Genomic DNA, 19007 nt, shown 5'->3' on the forward strand with positions numbered 1-19007 from the left:
AATCAGAATTTCACATTATAAAGAACACATTTTTTCAATCAGGGTTGAGCTCAAACATATCAGAACACAAACCCACAAACCGTAGGTCAAATTAATCCGAATTGGAATGTATCCAATACCAAATTCGAATCAACGATTCTGCTTAACCAAAAATTGGCATCCGTTCACTTAAAATTTTCTCAAGATTAATAAAAAAAACAGAGCAAAACCACAAAACTCTGTCTACGTACTCCAAACACGAATATTGAAGAAGCATTCATGGTGAAGGAAAGAGAGAGAGATTCAATCAATACCTGAGTTACTCAAAGCTGCAGGTGCTGTGAAAGAGAGGAGGAAGAAGAAGAAGAAGAAGACGGAGATGGGCTCGACAAAGTGTTTTGTGTTAACCCTACACAAAATTTCTCCCAATTACCAGCTTCCACGTGTCCAAGTAGACGGACGAAAAACGTCCCACTTTAAGATACGTTTTTTCATTATTGGGCTTTTTTTGATTTATTTTTAAAAGAAAAATACTGGGGGACGGCCCAAGTAGATGTCGATGCACATGGTCTTAGCACATTCTTCTTCGTTTTATTTCGTACTGTCCGTCCCTCCATCTAGATCGATAATTCGGGGTTCTTCTCATCTACAGCTTCTTCTCCAGTATTTCTCTTCTCAGGTATCCTTCAATGTTTAAGCATCAGCCAAAGTCAGTATATCCAAAATCAAAAGCATGTTATATATGTACCTCTTCGCATCTGGGGTCTAGTTAAACTCAACCGTAAGTAAAAAAAAGAAATACTTGAGATATTAAAACTTGCCTTTGGTTGACTCTGCTGCACCATGGTATTGGTAGCAATGTTTAAAAGCTTAAAGGGACCGGACCTCTGGTTTATAAGAGAAGTACGATGAGCCACGTCTTGATTATATAGCAAGTACCACTCCTGCTTGACAACCAAATCCAGAAGAAATTTGGTAAATTGTGAAAGTGCAATTGGGAAATTCCTGAAATTAGAAATCTCAACTTGGGATAAGATAATATAAAACTTGCCTTTGATTGACCCTTGGGAATCTTAGCAGGGTCTAGTCGATCCACATTGTTATGACTAGCCTCCAAGTCCCACTCCTGCTTGACAACCAGAGGCATTATATTTTACTTTGAAAAGGGTAAGACAGGTGACAAATGTATTTAGAAGCAAAGAGAGGTAGAGATGCTTACAGCATATGAATGTTGCGCACTCTTGAGATGCGTGGTGAAATATTCAAAGCTTTGGCCAGGAAAATCGCATACTGAGCAAGTCCAGGGAGATTCATTGGTTTCACTGCACTTTTCCTGAAGAACAAGTCTTGTTTTTTCCTGTTTGTCATCCCCCATATCAACATCATCATCTGCATGTGGGAATCCAAACTGAACTAGTTGAGAACAACAGCTTTGCTGGTTATATCAAGTGAGAGAAAGAGAGGGAGAGAGAGGGGACAAAGTTAAGACCTGACAGTAAGCTATTCCATAACCACTCTTTAGAAACACCACTGAGAAAGCTAAGCCAGAGCCAGTCGGGAGCTGGAGCTCGTTGAGGATATGCCAAAAGAATTCTGTAGCCCTGATTTTCTAAATCGTAAAGCGTACGAGCTAACGGTTCCAGTTCCTTAGAATCAGATATGAGCATTATAGTAGCCGGAGCTGGATTCACATCGGTCCACTCCACCAAACCCCTTCCAACGTCTGTTTCAGAAAAAGCAAAGTAACGTTTAATCTAGACTAAATCCTCCCTAATATACATAGAGAAGAAAGAAGATAATTTGTTTTATGTAACTAACCGTAGCCATGTTTAAGAGCGATTCCAGTGGAAGAAAGCTTGCGCAGAACGTCATCGTCACCAGGGATCTCTGTTAGGTTGCCAAAGGCAGTGATAAAGAAAGGACCAGAGCGGTAGCGCCATTGGCCTTAGAAGTGTCAAATGGTCCGTCTAGTGTCCGCTTGGACAGTTTTTTATTTGGGCGGAAAGTGGTCATGACCAAATAGACAATGATCCAAAAAGTGTCCATGCCCATTAAGACCAATTTGGCCTGACTTTTTCAACGCCGATTCTATTCTCCGACTGATCAGACAAGGATCATGGCCATCGGACAGCTGCTGATGTGCCACAGCACCATCGTTTTCTCCTCCTCCTTGTGCATCATCTCGTTTTTGTTTGTCATATTCTTCAAAACCTAGCAAAAAATTAGATTAATAAATTTAGGAAAACCAAACCGCAGTTTATGATCTCTCTAATCTAGAATTAAACGACATTAATACTACCTTTTAGATCAAAATCACCGAAGAATATCAAGAAAAGTAGGGTATTAGGTTTTTAGGCTTATGTTTATGAACAAAAGAAAAATTGTTTTCAAAATCACAATAGTTTGTATATTTATATATAATAGTAAAATAATAGTGTTTAATAATATATCAAAGTTTTATATATATTATTATATTTGCAAAATATTTACAATACTAGATTAGTATCCGTGCTAGATCACGGGTTGCAATTCTATTATAATTTTAGAATAAAATATAATTTATATGATTTTTTTAAAAGGTATTTTGGATCAAACATTATGCAATAAAATCATATTTTATGATGGCTTGAAAAAAACACTTATTTTGTAAGTTTTATATTGTTAATTTTGTAATTTTATGTATGATAAATAGTTATGTTTGTTGTTTCTTTTTATTTTAATTTTTGAACATGTTTGGTGAAAGTTTTTTAGTATGACGCGTGCTTAGGTAAGATTTTATTTTCAAACTCGGAAATCACGATAATTGCCAAAATTTTATTCTTTTTGACGCATAACAGTATATTTTTATGCCTAACAGTATATATTTTGTAACAATACATGGAATACTAAAGATTTTATTTTGGAAATTGTATAAATCATTGGAATATTTTCTCTTTAAAAAGATTTTTTGGGATATTCTTAAATATATTTATATAGCAAATTCTTTGGGATATTCTTAAATATATTCATATAGCACACGGATTAACCAATTAATCTATAACTTTGTTTTGTTACCAAACTATATTTAATCTATAATCTATTTTGTAACCAACTTATAAAAATGATGTAGGAGATTAGTTATTAAATAAGCAAGTGTTGAATCTCAAAGGATTATAAATATGTATATTTTATTAAAAATAACTGAATAAGTAATTTTATTAATTTTAATATATATTATTAAATTTTATTTTTAAATAATTTCAGTTTTAAGTTATAATATCAAATTAAATTATTAGAATATCAATAAATATTAAGATATCTGTTAATTACAATATTTATTATTAATGATACAAATTAAAAATGTTAAGATATCAATGAATGGACCATATTTCAATTTTGACCTGACCCGTTTTAAAAATGTACTTCAAATACCATTGCGAAAAATCCGACTCGATAATAATCGGATCCGGATCCGAATCCGACCCGACCCAGACGCAGATCTACGCAAATTTTCTCATCCATTTAAATCTCTCTCTCTGTCTGTCTTCTTCTTCTCTTCTTTGTGCGTTTCATCTCTGCCTCCGTCTGTTCCGTCAGTACACGTTTTCTTACCACCCCACCGGGTTAATCTGAAACAAAAAAAGAGCTGCTTGCTTCTCTAATCGAAGAAACCCTCTCTCTCTCACACAATGGCGGCGTACAGAGCTGACGATGATTACGATTTCCTCTACAAGGTGGTACTAATCGGTGATTCCGGCGTCGGCAAATCCAACCTTCTCTCTCGATTCACCCGCAACGAGTTCAGCCTCGAGTCTAAATCCACCATCGGTGTCGAATTCGCCACCCGAAGCATTCATGTCGACGAAAAAATCGTCAAGGCTCAGATTTGGGACACCGCCGGTCAGGAGAGGTATAATTAACCATTTCTAAATTCAATTCCGCTCTTCTTCCAATTTGATTGATTGTGTTATAACCTAATCGACACATTTGGGGGCTTCTTAGTGAAAAAGTTTTCATGTACATATGTTTGGTGATGGTTACTTTTAGATACCGAGCAATCACAAGCGCATACTATAGAGGAGCTGTTGGAGCTTTGCTTGTCTATGATGTTACGCGACATGTTACATTTGAGAACGTTGAGAGATGGTTGAAGGAGCTTAGAGACCACACAGATGCCAACATTGTGATCATGCTTGTTGGTAACAAGGCTGATCTACGTCACCTAAGAGCTGTTACTACTGAAGATGCTAAAGCCTTTGCAGAGAGAGAGAACACATTTTTTATGGAGACGTCTGCACTCGAAGCGTTGAACGTGGAGAATGCTTTCACTGAAGTGCTTTCTCAAATATACCGTGTGGCAAGCAAGAAAGCGTTGGATATTGGAGATGATCCGGCTACTGTTCCTAAAGGAAAGAGTATTAATGTTGGGTCTAAGGACGATGTTTCTGATGTCAAGAAGGTCGGATGCTGCTCTAGTTGATCTCTCTCGATCCACAGCTATTTTGTTTCTTAGGAAGATATATGCAGATTATGCAGATGATAATACTCCTTTGTGTTTTCCTTTTGGTTGCTTCTTTTGGTGTAAGTTTTTCAGATCCTTATAATTATTTCTACAAAATCATATTCGAGAATTGATAAACAAAAAGATGTTTTAGATAAAGAATGTAAAAGAGGAGCAACCAAAATGTGCAATGAAGAACCAAAGAAGCCTGTACAGTTTTTTTATAGTCACTAAGCCAATCTCAGCTTTTAGACTGTCACCACAAATTATGTGCACAAAAGTACAAATTTACAGAATTTGGGGTTGGAAACTTACCCTGACTCTGTTTCTCTCTCTCTTATAAAACCAATAGATAAAAAAAAAGCACGTCTAAAAAAACCATCTGCGTACGGGTAACCAACCTCTCTTAGTTTGAATCCGTAGTAACCTCTTCTCCTATACTACTTAACCGTAGCTTCTTCTTCTTCTCCATGACCAGTGCCTCTGATTTACAGATTGGGCACACGTTCTTGATAACCAACCACTTCTGCAAGCATTCTGTGTGGTACTCGTGCTTGCAATCTAGCGTTGCAATCTTATCTTTGTGTTTGTAGTTTTCCTGTTAATTTCACATTATTAAGAAAAGATAATTTTACTACTAATAAGAGTCTAAGTGAACTTTGACTGTTTGCATAAGCTTTGGGGGATGCAGTCCTTACCTGGCATATTGTGCAAGAATCGCTTTCTAGATCGGTAGATGGAGCTTCTTCCAGGTTGATTCTGGTCGCTAATGAGGTTTTTCTTTTCAGAAGATCCTTAACATCTTCTTCCGACAAGCCAGTCTTCACAGTTCCAATCTGGTCGCTCAAAGCAAGAAGCTCCTGCACCATCCAGGTTTTGAATGTCATCAGATAAGACAAACCAACATGAATTCATTAAATAGCTATATGGTGAAAGAGTAACGTGGACCATTTGAATTATGTGGTCTAAAAGACTAACCTCATATGACATGTCCTCTATATCTAAGCGCATGGCTTGATGATCATCGACATAATCATCATCATCGTAGAACTCTCCTGCCTCCCAAAGTGCAACTTCCTAAACATATTAACATAGAAAAAGCCATTATTGGAAGTGAACACTCTTTTGAACAAACTGACTCTAGAAGATGACAAATGTGCTCAAGAGGATAGTACATCTGTGGGAATTGCTCTTAGGTGAGGAAAACCATGGTGTCTTAGTATTGCTCCAGGCACATAATCTTCTCGGGGATATTGTTGGTTTATCCTCAATCCGGTTGATTGAACGGGTCCCATATGAGTGTATGAAGTAGCATGCATATTTTCAGTGTATGAGGCTGAAGGCATGTGAGGGTATACAATGGGAGGAAGAGGTACCGGGTGATGGCTAATATAGTGGTTCCTTGGGTATACAGATGGTGGTGTGGGGTTTCTGCTACTAGATGTTTCATGGTATCTTTGGAAGCAGACATTACCAGAGTCTATGGATCCAGGAACAACGTTACCTAAGAGATCATTCAAGAACAAGAATAAAATTTTCAAGAACTTGCAAAATGAAAAATCTAAATGCTGCAAATAAAGATAGTACCAGGCATATAAGGTGCAGCGGGTACTTGGGACCAATGCGAAGACGATCCATCAGATCTGTTGCTGTTACAGTGTTGGTCATACCAGCCTGAGCCAAGAGGTGCAAAAGGATGAGCTGCATAGTTCCCTTGAATGAAGTTGTTATGGCCATGAGAGAGAAGTGGATCCATTGTAGCTGCTCCTTCTCTGTTCCTGAAACTTCCCTGATCTAGTGGTTGTGGATAACTACCAAACTGTTGGAATGAGATAGGTGCTGCCTCTTGTGAATTCAATTGAGGGAACGAACAAGGAGCTGCTAGTTGATACTGAGAATTTCCAGGCATTATTAATTCAGAACTCTTTCTTTTGTATCCCTGATCCATAAAATGGGGATTTCTCTCATGTTCAGCGGAATTAGCTCCAACAACTGCACCATAGCTTCCATGAGACGAGAGATAACTCGGTGGAGCTTCATAGTTCACGTAAGGGGGATAGAAATTTGGTGCGGTTGACATGGCAGAATCATGATTTGAAGCACATTGAGGATGGTACTGCTGTGGATGCCCGTAGAACATTGAGTTGTTGTCGTAAGGTTCTTGCAGAGAAGGAGCTTCTAAATGAGGAGCAATGTTCACCGGTGGGATGTTTGGATACAGGAAGTTAGTTCCAAAGCAAGGTTCAGGATGACCGAGAAAGCTTTGAGAATGCTGCTCCATGTCTGAACCAATCATCATATTTCTTCGTCTCATATTTGCTTCGTTGCAGAAACTCCCTGGTAGTTGAATTAAACAAAGATCAGCAAACAGTACACAGCGAAAGAACAAGTAAAAAAATTCACCCATAAAGACAGCAAAGACCCGATGTTATTACACCGCAAGCTCATTCTAGCTAGTGCTTTGCAAACAAGCACATTGAACATTCAAGCATCAAGAATACATTGCAGAGTATATGAAACAGAGATCAAACCCAAATCAGAAAGCAAGAAGAACATTCACAGGAACCAAACAGTGGTTTCGGCAAAACCAAACATTCTTGTGACAAAAACAAGAGTCTTGTATTATATATTAAATTTTAAGGAGGAAACAAGACAAAGCCAACTTGCCAGACATGCCTAACCAAAATCAGATCAAACCCAATTTCACAACCAAAAAAAAAAAAAAACAAGAAATTATAGGAAGGAAGTAGGGAATATATCATGAGATTTATATAATTCAGCTCCTGACCTTGCCTAGCATCAAGATTGAAGAAACAAAGCATCGAAAACAATTCAGCAAAAAAAAAAAAAAAAAAAAAAAAAAAACACTTGAATTTTCGTATAATCGGAAGCTGCTACAGGGTATGTAGCACAAACACAGAGGGTTACAAAATATTAAACAAACAACAACCTAGACGATCAAAAGAGATTAAACCCAAATCTCGACTAACCCAATAAACAATGCAATTCATCAGCAAAGCTCGTAAACAATTCCTAAAAGATAATCAGCAAAAACAATTAACCCAAAAAAAAACTCAGAATCAAAAAGCTAATAAAGAATCGTGATGATGATCATAAGAGAGATAAAGTACCTGATTAATCAGGGAGAGAGATAGGGAGATCCAACAACAACAAGGACGAGCGAGAGAGAGAGAGAAGATGATGAAGATGAAGACGTCGGTTTTTTCTTAGTTTCTAATTTATTTTCCTCACACGGTGACGGATGGTTATATTTATTTTTTCCTCTTTCTTCTCTGTTTTCTTTTATTTTTTTTATTATTCTCTTAGGATTTATCTTTCCTTTTTCATTTTTTTATTAATTTTAGTATTTTACTACTTTTTTTTTCATTGGTTTCTTCTTCTCTTTGAGGTTTCTGACTGCAATTACTTTTTTTTTTTTTATTCTTAAGTAAAAAAAAAAAAAAAAGATCATAATCAATATCCCTAAATATGAGAACGACGTCGTATTTAATTTAACATAATAATCTATTAATCTCTTTAATAGTTTAAATTCTCATCTAATTACCACTTTTAATAACAGGATCGCTTTTGTCTTGTACCAAAGCATGCCCAATTGAATTTAACAAGAAAACAAGCATGTCACTGGCATATCCTTTTAACTAATGAATAAGATATGCTTTCTACTCTAACCAACCAATTTTTGTTATAAACAAAAAAATCTCTACCTCGTTTAATTTTCATCAACATATATACATAGGAGTAGGATGATTTCAAAAAAGAAAAAAAGAAAAAAAAGATGACAACGTCGTTGACAAACAAAAAAGTTAGGCAGAGAGCTAAAGAACTAATGCAATAATATATCAGTGATCTGATTGATATGGAACAACATGGCAAAAAACAGTGAGTTATGTAAGAATAGTTACAGTTTTTTTTTTTAATTTCCAAAATGTAACTAGTGTTCGATCAGATCCCAACTCAACACGTGGTCGTGGTATCTCGACAGATTAAGAGAGAACAATATTAGTTAAGTTTTTTTTTCACATAAACGTTAAAATGTGATCTTTCGAATCAATCCATCAGAGAAAGATGTACGTTTTCTTACACAAGATAATAGTATCTTCCATGCGTCATGAGTTCTTTTTTTTTTTTTGTGTGTGTCGGAACAGAACAATTGAATGAATCCGAGGATGCAAGTAACATATGATGCGAATATTTATTTTATAGGGGAGGTGCTTCTGCTTTCCCATGTGCTAGTTATTTTGTTGGTTGAACCACCAAGTCACCTAATTACCCCCAATTAATCATTTCACTCTCTGTTTATGTTAAGAAAGGACATTACTACTATACTAGGATTGAACCCGCGGTACACTGCGGGGCGATTTAATCATATTATGTTTTTAATATATATTTTTCAATTTTTAAAATCTTAGTTGGAGCGGTATAATATTTATTTTTCTGTCATGTGTTGGTATATTTTGTAGTTCATATAATAAATATGAATAGAATTTGTAACTTAGTTCACCCCCAACTATGGTTATAAATATATAATATAAGAAATAAGTTAAAAATTTTAGTGTTGGTTTAATAGTTCAAACCCGTCACGCTAAATCCATCCCGCAACGGATTTAAAGATTTTTAACCCACTGAAAAATATCATACGGTAATATATATAAAATATATTTATTTTTATTGAAATATTTAGACCCGTAGTCGCATCCGTCCAACACACTTTAGTTTAATTGATAGGTCTAAATGTGAATACTAATTAACATGCAATACATCGCGGTACAAAATTTTTGGTTTACTATATTTTAGAAAATAAAAGATGATCATATGTTTTGTTATTTGATGTCATTTACATTTTTATGAAAACTATTATAATAGAAAAAGTAATGATACTATATTTTCAAAAGTGATAACCAATTAAAATTATTAATTATGTAAAATTCTAGTGATATTTGCAAAAAAAAAAACACAAATTACTTTTTTTTTTTCCGGCGAAACAAATTCATTCATTGATAACAACATGAGTTTACAAGGTCATTACAGAAACTTCAAAAGCAAATTATTACATAAGCAGAAATATGCGCCATATACTGAAGATGGTAAAAACAAAGAGTGAATTTGACGATGCTTTCTTTAAAGCCTTACTCGCTAACAGCCAAATAAAACCGTTATTTTCCTCCTTGGTAATCAATCTTCTTATACGAAAGTTGTGCTTGTCTAACTTTTCTTTGTAGAAATACCAAAATGCACATCGTATTACAAAACCCATTGCTTTCGTTGATAGCTCTGAACAGTCAACAATCTGATACCAATTAGTCCGTATAAGTGTTTTTCTAAGAAATACTGACCTTGTTTTCCTCTCGAAAATATCCCAAACAAGCATTAGTTTGTCCTGAGCCTCTTTATTGACCCTAATCTTGCCAATTCCTATGTCGAAAACCCAGATTGCAGACCCAAATCAAAAGGTGGTGGGTAATGAAACTCGCTGAGAACATCGCTTCCGTCTCGGACCAAATACATAAATGAAATTCTCTTGAGTTAGTGAAGAACCCCATAATTTTTCCAACAATGGGTAGATTGTCGACTTTAAGAAGTAACCATCAACATCATCGCCAGTTAATGTTGATTCCTTTGTTTTGTAACCAGTGAACATATCTCTAAATCCAAAAGTATCAAACAATATCATTGTCCGACTGTAGTCAAAGCCAAGCATCCATAGTTCCATCCCCCAAGAGTATAAAACACAAGCACATATTCCTGGATCCCAAATCCAGAATGGATCTCCCTTTCTCAAATAGGATAGATCCAAATAAGAGGCATATCCCCTTTGATGTTGATAGTGACACGTTTCTATATTGAAACGACAAACACCGTTCATAGACGGAAAGAAACCGACACAAAAACTCTTGGACTGATACCAGATTAGGGTCGAAATAAAACTCTTCCACAGGAAGAGAAAGATAAAACGAAATTGAGACGACGACATTACCAATCCCATCGTTTGATTCTGAGACCTCTGTTCCCTGCTGTTATGAAACGAGAGAAACACGTTCGACTGTGAATCCATTACTCTCGCGAAGTATAATGATCTTTGGGTGTTATTAAACATCACCCAAACAGGAGAAGATGATAATTTCAAGATCTGAATTAGGAGTGGAATGGACGAGATTGACAAGACGGAGGTTTGGGATTTCTGAATTTGCAGCAAATCAAAGTAAAAACAAGGGAAATTAGAAACTGAAGGAAAAAGAAAGGATTGGCCAACGCCGGAGAAGCCAGCGCTGGCCGGAAACCGGTGATAATAGAGGTTGTGTTGCTGAAGTAACTGCCTTCACGATATCGCCTTCGACGAGAGAGAGAAAAAAGATTTTTTTATTATGATCTCAAATATAGCAATCTACATGACCTATTTTTAAAAAGGAATCTTTTATCAAGGTAGGATAAGATCAAAAATTAAAATAAACGACATGTTAAAAAAAAAAAAACATGATCTGAGTACAATATTTTTGGAAACCATATTTTTTACTTTTTTTTTTTTTTTTTTTGACAACCATATTTTTTACTTTATTTCAGCACTTGTAATAATTCTAGTCTAAGATTGAATCATAATACTTGTTATTTAACAATGGTACTTATAATTTAATTTGTGTATCATAATACTTGTAAGTTTAATTTAACTGCTAATATTTAAATATGGTTCAATTTAGAATCTAAAAGGTAAAACAATTAGATATGATCTTAGCTACAGCCAACAACAATTTAGGGTGACATTTGTTACATGTCATAATAATCATCTAATTTATAAGATTAAATATAAGATTTATTATATTTTGTGTTGGGGCAAAAACAAAATCAGCCGAACTGAGACATGAAGTCACGGCAAAAGTCATTTCTCTCTTTCTTCTCTCCTCCTCCTCTTTCATTCATCGTTTCCACCGCCAGTACCACCTCCCTCCACTGGATCAACATATCATGTTTGATTTTTTTCTTCATCCAATCTTGTAGTCTATACTCAACAATTCCTTGACTCTGCCTCCGAATTTGTCTCATCATCACCAATGATTACTTACTTACTTGAATGGATAGATTTAGATTTAGTCTAATCTATCTCCAAGGCTGGTTTCTCCTCAGATTCTAGCTCAATTTCTGAAAGTGATTTTTTTTGGTTGTTCAGATTAACACTTCGTCACTTAGTTCATGAGCGACCAGAATTACTTGGGTAAGTAATTGTAAATTTACCTCTTCTCTTCCTTTCTTTGATTCCGATCTAATTTTATTGTTTAACTGGATGCTTCCAGAGAGAGTCGTTCAAAAATCACTTAAAAATATGAATCTTCATCTAAAAAGTGGTCGTCAGGTCAGTTCATAGTTTGGCCAAAAAAAGTTTGTCATTTGAGCTGCATGTTCTCATTACTTTCAAGATTATTCAGATCCAAGACTGAAATGAGTTCTATTCTTATGAAGTATGTGAAATTACTACTACATATATTAGAAAAATGATAACATAAACATTTGATTCAAAAAGGCAATTTATTATCTTATCTTGTTTATCATATAACAAAAAAATTTATAACCATGGACTCATCAATGATTAATATTATCACAGAGGTTCCAAAGTTGTATGGTGGAGATTGACAGTATGTTCTTGAGCGAAGAAATTAGCAAGTGAGAGCTTCTGAATTAATCAATGGGAGTATTAAATTAAGAAGCAACACCAGTTCCATATAAAACACATGAAAAAGGTTAGTACCAGTACCACTATCTATCGCTTATAGTAACAAACTTAATAGAAATAATCCTGCAAAATTAGGTGGATAAATGTCTAACTGACTGCTTTATGTCGTATAGGTTGGGAGTAGTATGGTTGTTTGATTAAAATGCTAGAGATGAAGGTGTGTGATCTTCCTCAAGGTAGTTCATTGCAAGTTGATATTCTTTGTTTTATTTTCTATCTGAAAGCCTAGATTTAGCTTAGGTAGCATTCATGATTTGTCGAACGATGTCTACAAAATAAAATAAAATAAAAATGATGAGAAAAATAAATATTGTGAATTATATTGACATAGTACTAAATAAAATGTATACACGTTCATGTAGATATGTGATTACAATAAGCAGACTCTCAAACATTAAAAAAAAAAAAATGTATCAACTAAGTACAAAGATTATCTTATCAAAATATACCTTTGTGAATGCTTGTGATCTGCTACGCTTGACAACTAATGAATTGAATTTGACAATTGTCAAAGGTCTCACCAAACATTATTAGGGACATTATTGTATACGTTTTCCAGGTATGAAAAGTGTTTACGGTTTCTTGTGAGTATTGTATGAGTGTGGTTGCTTATGTTAAGTCGGGTTGGCAATGTTACATATTTATAGGATTATGATTAGGTCGAGTAAATGAGATCCATTAAGGAGATAAAATATTAGAGTTAGCGAATAATCAGGGAGATAATGACTACAATTTTGGTTTGATAGAATATTAGTGGAATATGATATATTTTGGTTGTAAATGCTGTTTCTTTGTTTTGATTTTGAAGATATGTTGGACGTAAAAATATTTCCGAATCAAGAAGATAAATCGGAAATCTCGGCATCCATCAGATCGAAGGACAATTAATATGTTTAATGCAGTTTTATGGAAAGATAATATTGAAATAAAATATCCGAATTTGATATAATTTATTCTGTAATTATTTAAATAAAAAAATTTAATACAATGGCAGGGTTGTAATTAAGGTGGAAGTTGAGGAATTATTTCAAAAATATTTCTGAAAATGTATATATAGAAGAATACATCGATATCTTATCTTAGCTTTAAAAAAAAAAAATACAATAATTGAATACATGTATAATTTTTATCATACCAAAATCTTGGTCAAACCAAAATTATTATAGTATTTCTAACGTGATGAAAATCGTATTATTTGGTTTAGAGGGAAACGGCACCGTTTTGGGAATGGTCTTTTAACCGAGCTCTCTTAAACCTTACTCTGGGCTCTTGAGCCGCGCTTCTCAACAAATTTTCCAAACGACCGGCGCTGAACTAAAAAGATGAGTTCTTCTGATCTGAAGAGAAAGCAGAAGACGAAGAAGACAAATACAAAACCTGTTCAGTTAAACCCTAATTGGTCACTCCTCCAACAAGTTAGTCTCTATTTCTTTCTCTTACCTTTCTCCTCTTTCTCCAGATTTTTTTTTTTGTTCAGCCATTGAACTCTTTTTGGTTTTTTTGTCTATCGTGCTTGCAGAAGCTGAAATCTAACTCTCATGGAAACAACGGCAACACTCGAAAATCGTTTAGTAATGACAGCCCAGATAATCCCAGCTCCATATTAGGTACCATTCAACTTAAAAATTCGAACTTGAGGTTTGGGGTTTAGGGTTTATAGACCATGTTTTTTGGTTTCTCAGTTGTTCTGACTCACACAGCATACATGTAGGGAAGCGGAAAGAGAGACCCGATTCAGAGGTTGATGTACCTAAGGTTGATCCCTTAACTCCAGTTAACGACGACTCCAGGTGGGTCATGATATAGACAAATGTATTTAACAACACCATATGAGTTTTACATTGTTAGTGTGTTCCTGCTCTGAGGAATTAAGGGGTTTTGTTGAATTGTAGGTTTCTTTAGGTTCTCAGACTATCTTGTACATAACTTTTGGTTATAAGCTATATAATCTTGCTCTTCTTTTCATTTTTGTGAATGTTGATCATTGTGGAATTGGCTTGCATTGCTTAGATAGTGAAAGAATGTTGGGTAATTGATATAAGCAGATCTTGCTAATAGATGTTTCTTTCTTTGAGCAATCTGTGTATCAAATCTCACCAACATGTGGATAGTTTGACAGATGAAGTGGCTATGGACTGTGAAATGGTTGGTGTCAGTCAAGGAACCAAAAGTGCTCTTGGACGAGTTACCTTGGTACACATCTCATCCTGTATTTCCCATAATCCATATTCTTAAGGTGTATATCTCTCTCTTCTTCTACGTGAAGGTCACTGATTGCTTACTCCACCATCTTATTGACAGGTTAACAAATGGGGAAATGTTCTATACGATGAGTTTGTCCGTCCAGTGGAACGTGTTGTTGACTTTCGTACACATATTAGTGGGATTCGACCTCGAGATTTGAGAAAAGGTTGGTTTTGCTTTCAACATTTTTTTACTCCGCTGGAACTAAGGCTTTTAGGGTGCAAATGGATTGAATTTATTACTAAACAGTTTGGAACTTTGATCTTAATTTAGCATTTTTTTTTAACCTCAGCCAAAGATTTCCGCGTTGCTCAGACCAAAGTAGCGGAGTTGATAAAGGGAAAGATTCTAGTGGGACACGCCTTGCACAACGATCTCAAGGTCTGTAGGTTTCACAAATCTAGAATCTGGTTACGATACCATTACAGAGTTTTAACAGAAAATAAACTTTGTAACAGGCTTTGCTGCTAACACACCCCAAACAGGACATAAGGGACACAGCTGAGTATCAGCCCTTTCTCAAGTACTCGCAACACTCAGACCCCTCTCTTTTATCTAGTTGATACTTGTCACACTTCTGCTTTCCCAGACTTCAAACCTTTGGATTGTAACCTAATGAATCTGTAATCTTCCAAACAGGGGCAAACCCAGAAAGTCGTTGAAACATCTCACATCTGAAATTCTAGGAGCTGACATTCAAAATGGAGAGCACTGCCCTGTAAGTATATGTTAGAACAAGGTTGTAGATCTGAATAATACTCTGAATATTACTCTGTAAATGTATCGGTATACAAAGAGAAGCTTAGAGCATCATATTCTCCTTCGCTATCTCTCTTAAGTTCTCACGCAGGAGAAAGTTATACACCACATACATGAAATGTTTATGAATGAGAGGAAGAAGACTTTATACTCTCTAACTGTAAACAATTAGTTGCAGATATTTATTCCTTTTGTCTTCCTTATCCAACTTCTCAACTCTCCTCGCACGTGCCAGTCTCACGTGGCTTCTTCTTACGCACGTACACACGATGGAGCTTATCAGTATATACATCTGAATATAAACAAACATCTTCACGTTTTGCATCTACAAATCTTTAACTCTTCCTTAACTGCAGATTGATGATGCACGAGCAGCTATGATGCTTTACCAGAAGCACAGAAAAGAGTGGGAGAAAAATGTGAAAGACCAGACACGGATGTGGCTGAAACAAAAGAAGCGTAAGCCTAAGAAGAAAGTGAAAGTAGGGAACGCTTCCACCAATGACAGTCCACTTGTTTGAATCAATCAGCGAGAGCAAACATGACTAAACAGAAACCAAGAATCGCTGAAAAGTTTTGGTCTTTTTCCTTTCTTTCGATTGTTGTCGGCATCAGGCGCACCAAATGTACTACTATCTTGTTGTGTACAAGTTCATCACAATGTTATACCATATTGATATTATAGATCATGTAATACATTTTTGGAGGTTCTTAAGTTATATTGTTCAGATTTGTATACCCGTTTACGTTCTCCGGTTTGGTTGTCCGTTTCCGGTTGGGTTTGTTGAAATCAAAATCTCTACTCTCAATCTCACATCACAAGTACCACTTGAGATTAACCCGGGGCCAATTGAAGAATAATAGTTTTGGTTCGGTGTGAGCAATTGAAGAACAACGGTTTGTTTCACTAAATTGAAGAACATCGGTTCGGTTTGGAATAAACCGGTTAATTAATTAAAATCACAGGTTGGTTGCATGGACAAGTCAAGAAAACAAACCCGCTCTGCGGACGCAAATGCTGCCACGTCTTAGATTTCCGTTTCTGTGTAAACAAGAAAACCTAAAAAATAGAAGAAGCTAGCAGATTCTCGCATCAACGAAGAAGAAGAAGACGAGTTAATTGGTTTCCATAGACGACGGAGAAATGCGAGTGATGAGATCATTGCGCAGTAATTCCGGTGCTGGATTTGTTTTCCGGCCGGCGAGGTTAAGCTCTCTCCGGAGCGTCTTTACCGGCTGCCGTGCTGTGATGTTGCCTCGCTTTGGCGGTCCGGAGGTTTTCGAGCTCCGGGAGAATGTTCCGGTGCCGAATCTTAATCCGAATGAGGTTCTTGTTCGAGCCAAAGCTGTCTCCGTCAATCCTCTTGATTGCAGAGTGAGTGTGCTATCTGCTTGATCCGTTTTGATTTCATCTGATTAGTGGCATTTAGATATATAATCGAAGATTTCCTTAATTAGAAATTAAGATTGGTGTGATCGGCTTAGCTTGTGGATCTCTTGCATATGCTCTAGGAGTTTAAAATCGTGTGAAATGGAAGATTTAATAGGAGAAGCTTGAGGTGCTGTAGATGTCTCCGATTGATGATTATATTAGTATGAAGAGTAGTGAGATTGATATTTATAATCATTCATCTGATGAGAAATGCTGTTGATTTCTCAGATACGAGCTGGATATGGACGTTCTGTATTCGAGCCGCATCTACCTATTATAGTTGGACGCGATATCAGTGGTGAAGTTGCAGCAATTGGGAATTCAGTTAAGTCATTAAAAGTAGGACAAGAAGTTTTTGGTGCATTACATCCTACAGCGTTGAGAGGTACTTATACTGACTATGGAATTCTTTCGGAGGAAGAACTCACGGAAAAGCCATCTTCAGTTTCTCATGTGGTAAGTAGGAAGATCTAGATACCCTTGATTCTCTCCATCTTTGTTTTTGTTTTTCGATTGATTGAATGTCTTTTCTTAGCTATATGTCTTTTAAGCTATTCTGTTGTTTGTCTCTTGTAGGAAGCAAGTGTCATTCCTTTTGCAGCGTTGACTGCTTGGCGTGCTTTGAAGAGTAATGCTCGGATAACTGAAGGGTATGTTATTTTCTGTATGGTGGAAATAAGCTGATACTAATTCACTTTTCAACATTCACATGTACTTCTTTCATGTTATATTTGTACTATTGTGGACTCAACATCGTTTCTTACAATGTGTCTCTTTGCAGACAAAGACTATTAGTTTTTGGAGGAGGAGGAGCAGTAGGTTTTTCTGCAATCCAGCTTGCAGTAGCCTCTGGGTGTCATGTGACAGCCTCTTGTGTGGGTCAGACGAAAGACAGAATACTTGCAGCTGGTGCCGAACAAGCTGTTGACTACACAGCCGAGGTAGTTTACATGAGTTGTTTAGTTATCTTATCTGTTCATCCAAAGCAGAGCCATGATGATCTTATTCTGACTCCTGAAGCTGGACCTGTTTTATTTACAGGACATTGAGTTGGCGGTAAAAGGAAAATTTGATGCCGTCTTGGATACTATTGGTGGGCCTGAAACAGAGAGAATAGGCATTAACTTCTTGAGGAAGGGTGGAAGCTATATGACTCTCCAGGTATATATAATTCTTCTGTTTTTGCTTTACAAGCTGCAGCTACCTTGGTTGCTTAGGTTTTGGATCTTGTTTAACATAAGTGGATTTTAAATTTTTTGCATTTATCTTTCGAAGGGTGAGGCTGCAGCGTTGACTGATAGATACGGTTTTGTGGTTGGGCTTCCTCTCGCAACTTCACTCTTGATGAAGAAGAAGATACAATATCAGTATTCTCATGGAATAGGTATATGATAGATCCTGCATTACTCTCTTTTGTTTTAAAGGAACTATTCTGGTGATAAGACATATCTCATTGAGTGGGAAAGAAAAGGCTAATGGGATAAAATCTGACTGTGATTAACTTATAACAAAAACAGACTATTGGTGGTCGTATATGAGGGCTGATCCCGAAGGTCTAGCCGAGATTCAGCGGTTAGTTGGAGCCGGAAAGCTAAAGATTCCTGTGGAGAAAACATTTCCAATAACCGATGTTGTAGCAGCTCATGAAGCCAAGGAAAAGAAGCAGATTCCTGGTAAGGTGGTTCTAGAGTTCTGAACTATATATATACATAGTAGCAGCAATAATAACACCTGCATAGTTCTCTAGCAGTTGTTCTTTCTAGAGTTTACACGCAGAGAAAAACAAATGTTTTTGCGTCTGGAGTTTTCTGTAAATGAGATCTATCAGGCTTAGATTCAGATCAAGAACTTGAAGTTTCTGTATAGACTTTCCAAAAGGGTTCGTTTTTTATTGAGACTTCGTGTCGCAACTTGCAGTGAAACCAAAGTAATGAGAATTGTTTAGAAAGATTTTGTTGTTGTTGTTGCCATCTATTGTTTGGAATCATACAACATACAACTAAAGCTCTTCTAGATTGTTGAAGGGTGGTTTTGAAAAGAAATTGAAACTGTTACTTGCTTACAACAATAATTGGAACAGAAACGTAGAGTTAAACCCCATATCTAATAAGTTTTGATAAGTTGTAACTATGCACCATAAGATAACGTATATGCCTCAATTAAATAAGACCTGCTAAATGTGTCACACCAAGCCAAGGTTGATCACAGGATCGAACAAATCCCACAAAATCAAAGTCCAACCTAATTTGCAAGTAGCAGTCTTTGTTTATTAGTAGTACTTGATTTAAAGTAAGTCTTAAAGATCCTAACTAAGTAATAATTTATTAGTTAGAGAAAAGGTGTCGAAGTGTCATTAAAAGCATAACATGCAG

At 35.9% G+C, this 19007-nt stretch overlaps 4 protein-coding genes and 1 pseudogene across 30 annotated transcripts; 3 read left to right on the forward strand and 2 right to left on the reverse strand.

Moving 5' to 3' along the window:
- Nucleotides 1-596: 596 nt before the first annotated feature.
- Nucleotides 597-2200, reverse strand: LOC109129077 (uncharacterized; annotated as a pseudogene).
- A 1243-nt stretch (nucleotides 2201-3443) lies between these two features.
- LOC104745791 (ras-related protein RABA1g) lies at nucleotides 3444-4603 on the forward strand. Its single transcript, XM_010467140.3, has 2 exons — nucleotides 3444-3868; nucleotides 4006-4603. Exons 1-2 carry the CDS (start codon nucleotides 3648-3650, stop codon nucleotides 4436-4438), a joined length of 654 nt encoding a protein of 217 aa, XP_010465442.1. The 5' UTR covers nucleotides 3444-3647; the 3' UTR covers nucleotides 4439-4603.
- A 25-nt stretch (nucleotides 4604-4628) lies between these two features.
- Nucleotides 4629-7784, reverse strand: LOC104745790 (putative E3 ubiquitin-protein ligase ZFP1). Its single transcript, XM_010467139.2, has 6 exons — nucleotides 7591-7784; nucleotides 6047-6796; nucleotides 5635-5963; nucleotides 5438-5536; nucleotides 5158-5319; nucleotides 4629-5057 (listed from the first exon to the last, which is right to left on the reverse strand). The coding sequence occupies exons 2-6, from the start codon at nucleotides 6771-6773 to the stop codon at nucleotides 4866-4868; spliced, it is 1509 nt and encodes a 502-aa protein (XP_010465441.1). The 5' UTR covers nucleotides 6774-6796; nucleotides 7591-7784; the 3' UTR covers nucleotides 4629-4865.
- Nucleotides 7785-11253: 3469 nt separating this feature from the next.
- Nucleotides 11254-15943, forward strand: LOC104745792 (RNA exonuclease 4). 27 transcript variants are annotated; one of them, XM_087487860.1, is made up of 15 exons: nucleotides 11306-11439; nucleotides 11640-11684; nucleotides 11764-11822; nucleotides 12072-12207; nucleotides 12314-12376; nucleotides 13405-13615; nucleotides 13720-13807; nucleotides 13912-13990; nucleotides 14320-14393; nucleotides 14502-14610; nucleotides 14737-14825; nucleotides 14903-14967; nucleotides 15084-15162; nucleotides 15382-15485; nucleotides 15560-15943. In XM_087487860.1, exons 9-15 carry the CDS (start codon nucleotides 14331-14333, stop codon nucleotides 15582-15584), a joined length of 534 nt encoding a protein of 177 aa, XP_087343986.1. In that variant the 5' UTR covers nucleotides 11306-11439; nucleotides 11640-11684; nucleotides 11764-11822; nucleotides 12072-12207; nucleotides 12314-12376; nucleotides 13405-13615; nucleotides 13720-13807; nucleotides 13912-13990; nucleotides 14320-14330; the 3' UTR covers nucleotides 15585-15943. The 27 variants fall into 27 exon arrangements, with proteins under 27 accessions (XP_087343984.1, XP_087343969.1, XP_087343963.1 ...); XM_087487845.1 differs by lacking the exon at nucleotides 11764-11822 and having other exon boundaries at nucleotides 14312-14393; XM_087487859.1 differs by lacking the exon at nucleotides 11764-11822.
- Nucleotides 15688-18583, forward strand: LOC104779785 (uncharacterized). Its single transcript, XM_010467148.3, has 7 exons — nucleotides 15688-16578; nucleotides 16864-17091; nucleotides 17212-17285; nucleotides 17417-17576; nucleotides 17677-17796; nucleotides 17911-18019; nucleotides 18153-18583. Exons 1-7 carry the CDS (start codon nucleotides 16348-16350, stop codon nucleotides 18329-18331), a joined length of 1101 nt encoding a protein of 366 aa, XP_010465450.1. The 5' UTR covers nucleotides 15688-16347; the 3' UTR covers nucleotides 18332-18583.
- Nucleotides 18584-19007: the final 424 nt, after the last annotated feature.

This window comes from Camelina sativa, chromosome 15 (genome assembly GCF_030686135.1).
Source record: "Camelina sativa cultivar CO46 ecotype springtype chromosome 15, ASM3068613v1".
In the NCBI taxonomy this organism is placed as follows: domain Eukaryota; kingdom Viridiplantae; phylum Streptophyta; class Magnoliopsida; order Brassicales; family Brassicaceae; genus Camelina; species Camelina sativa.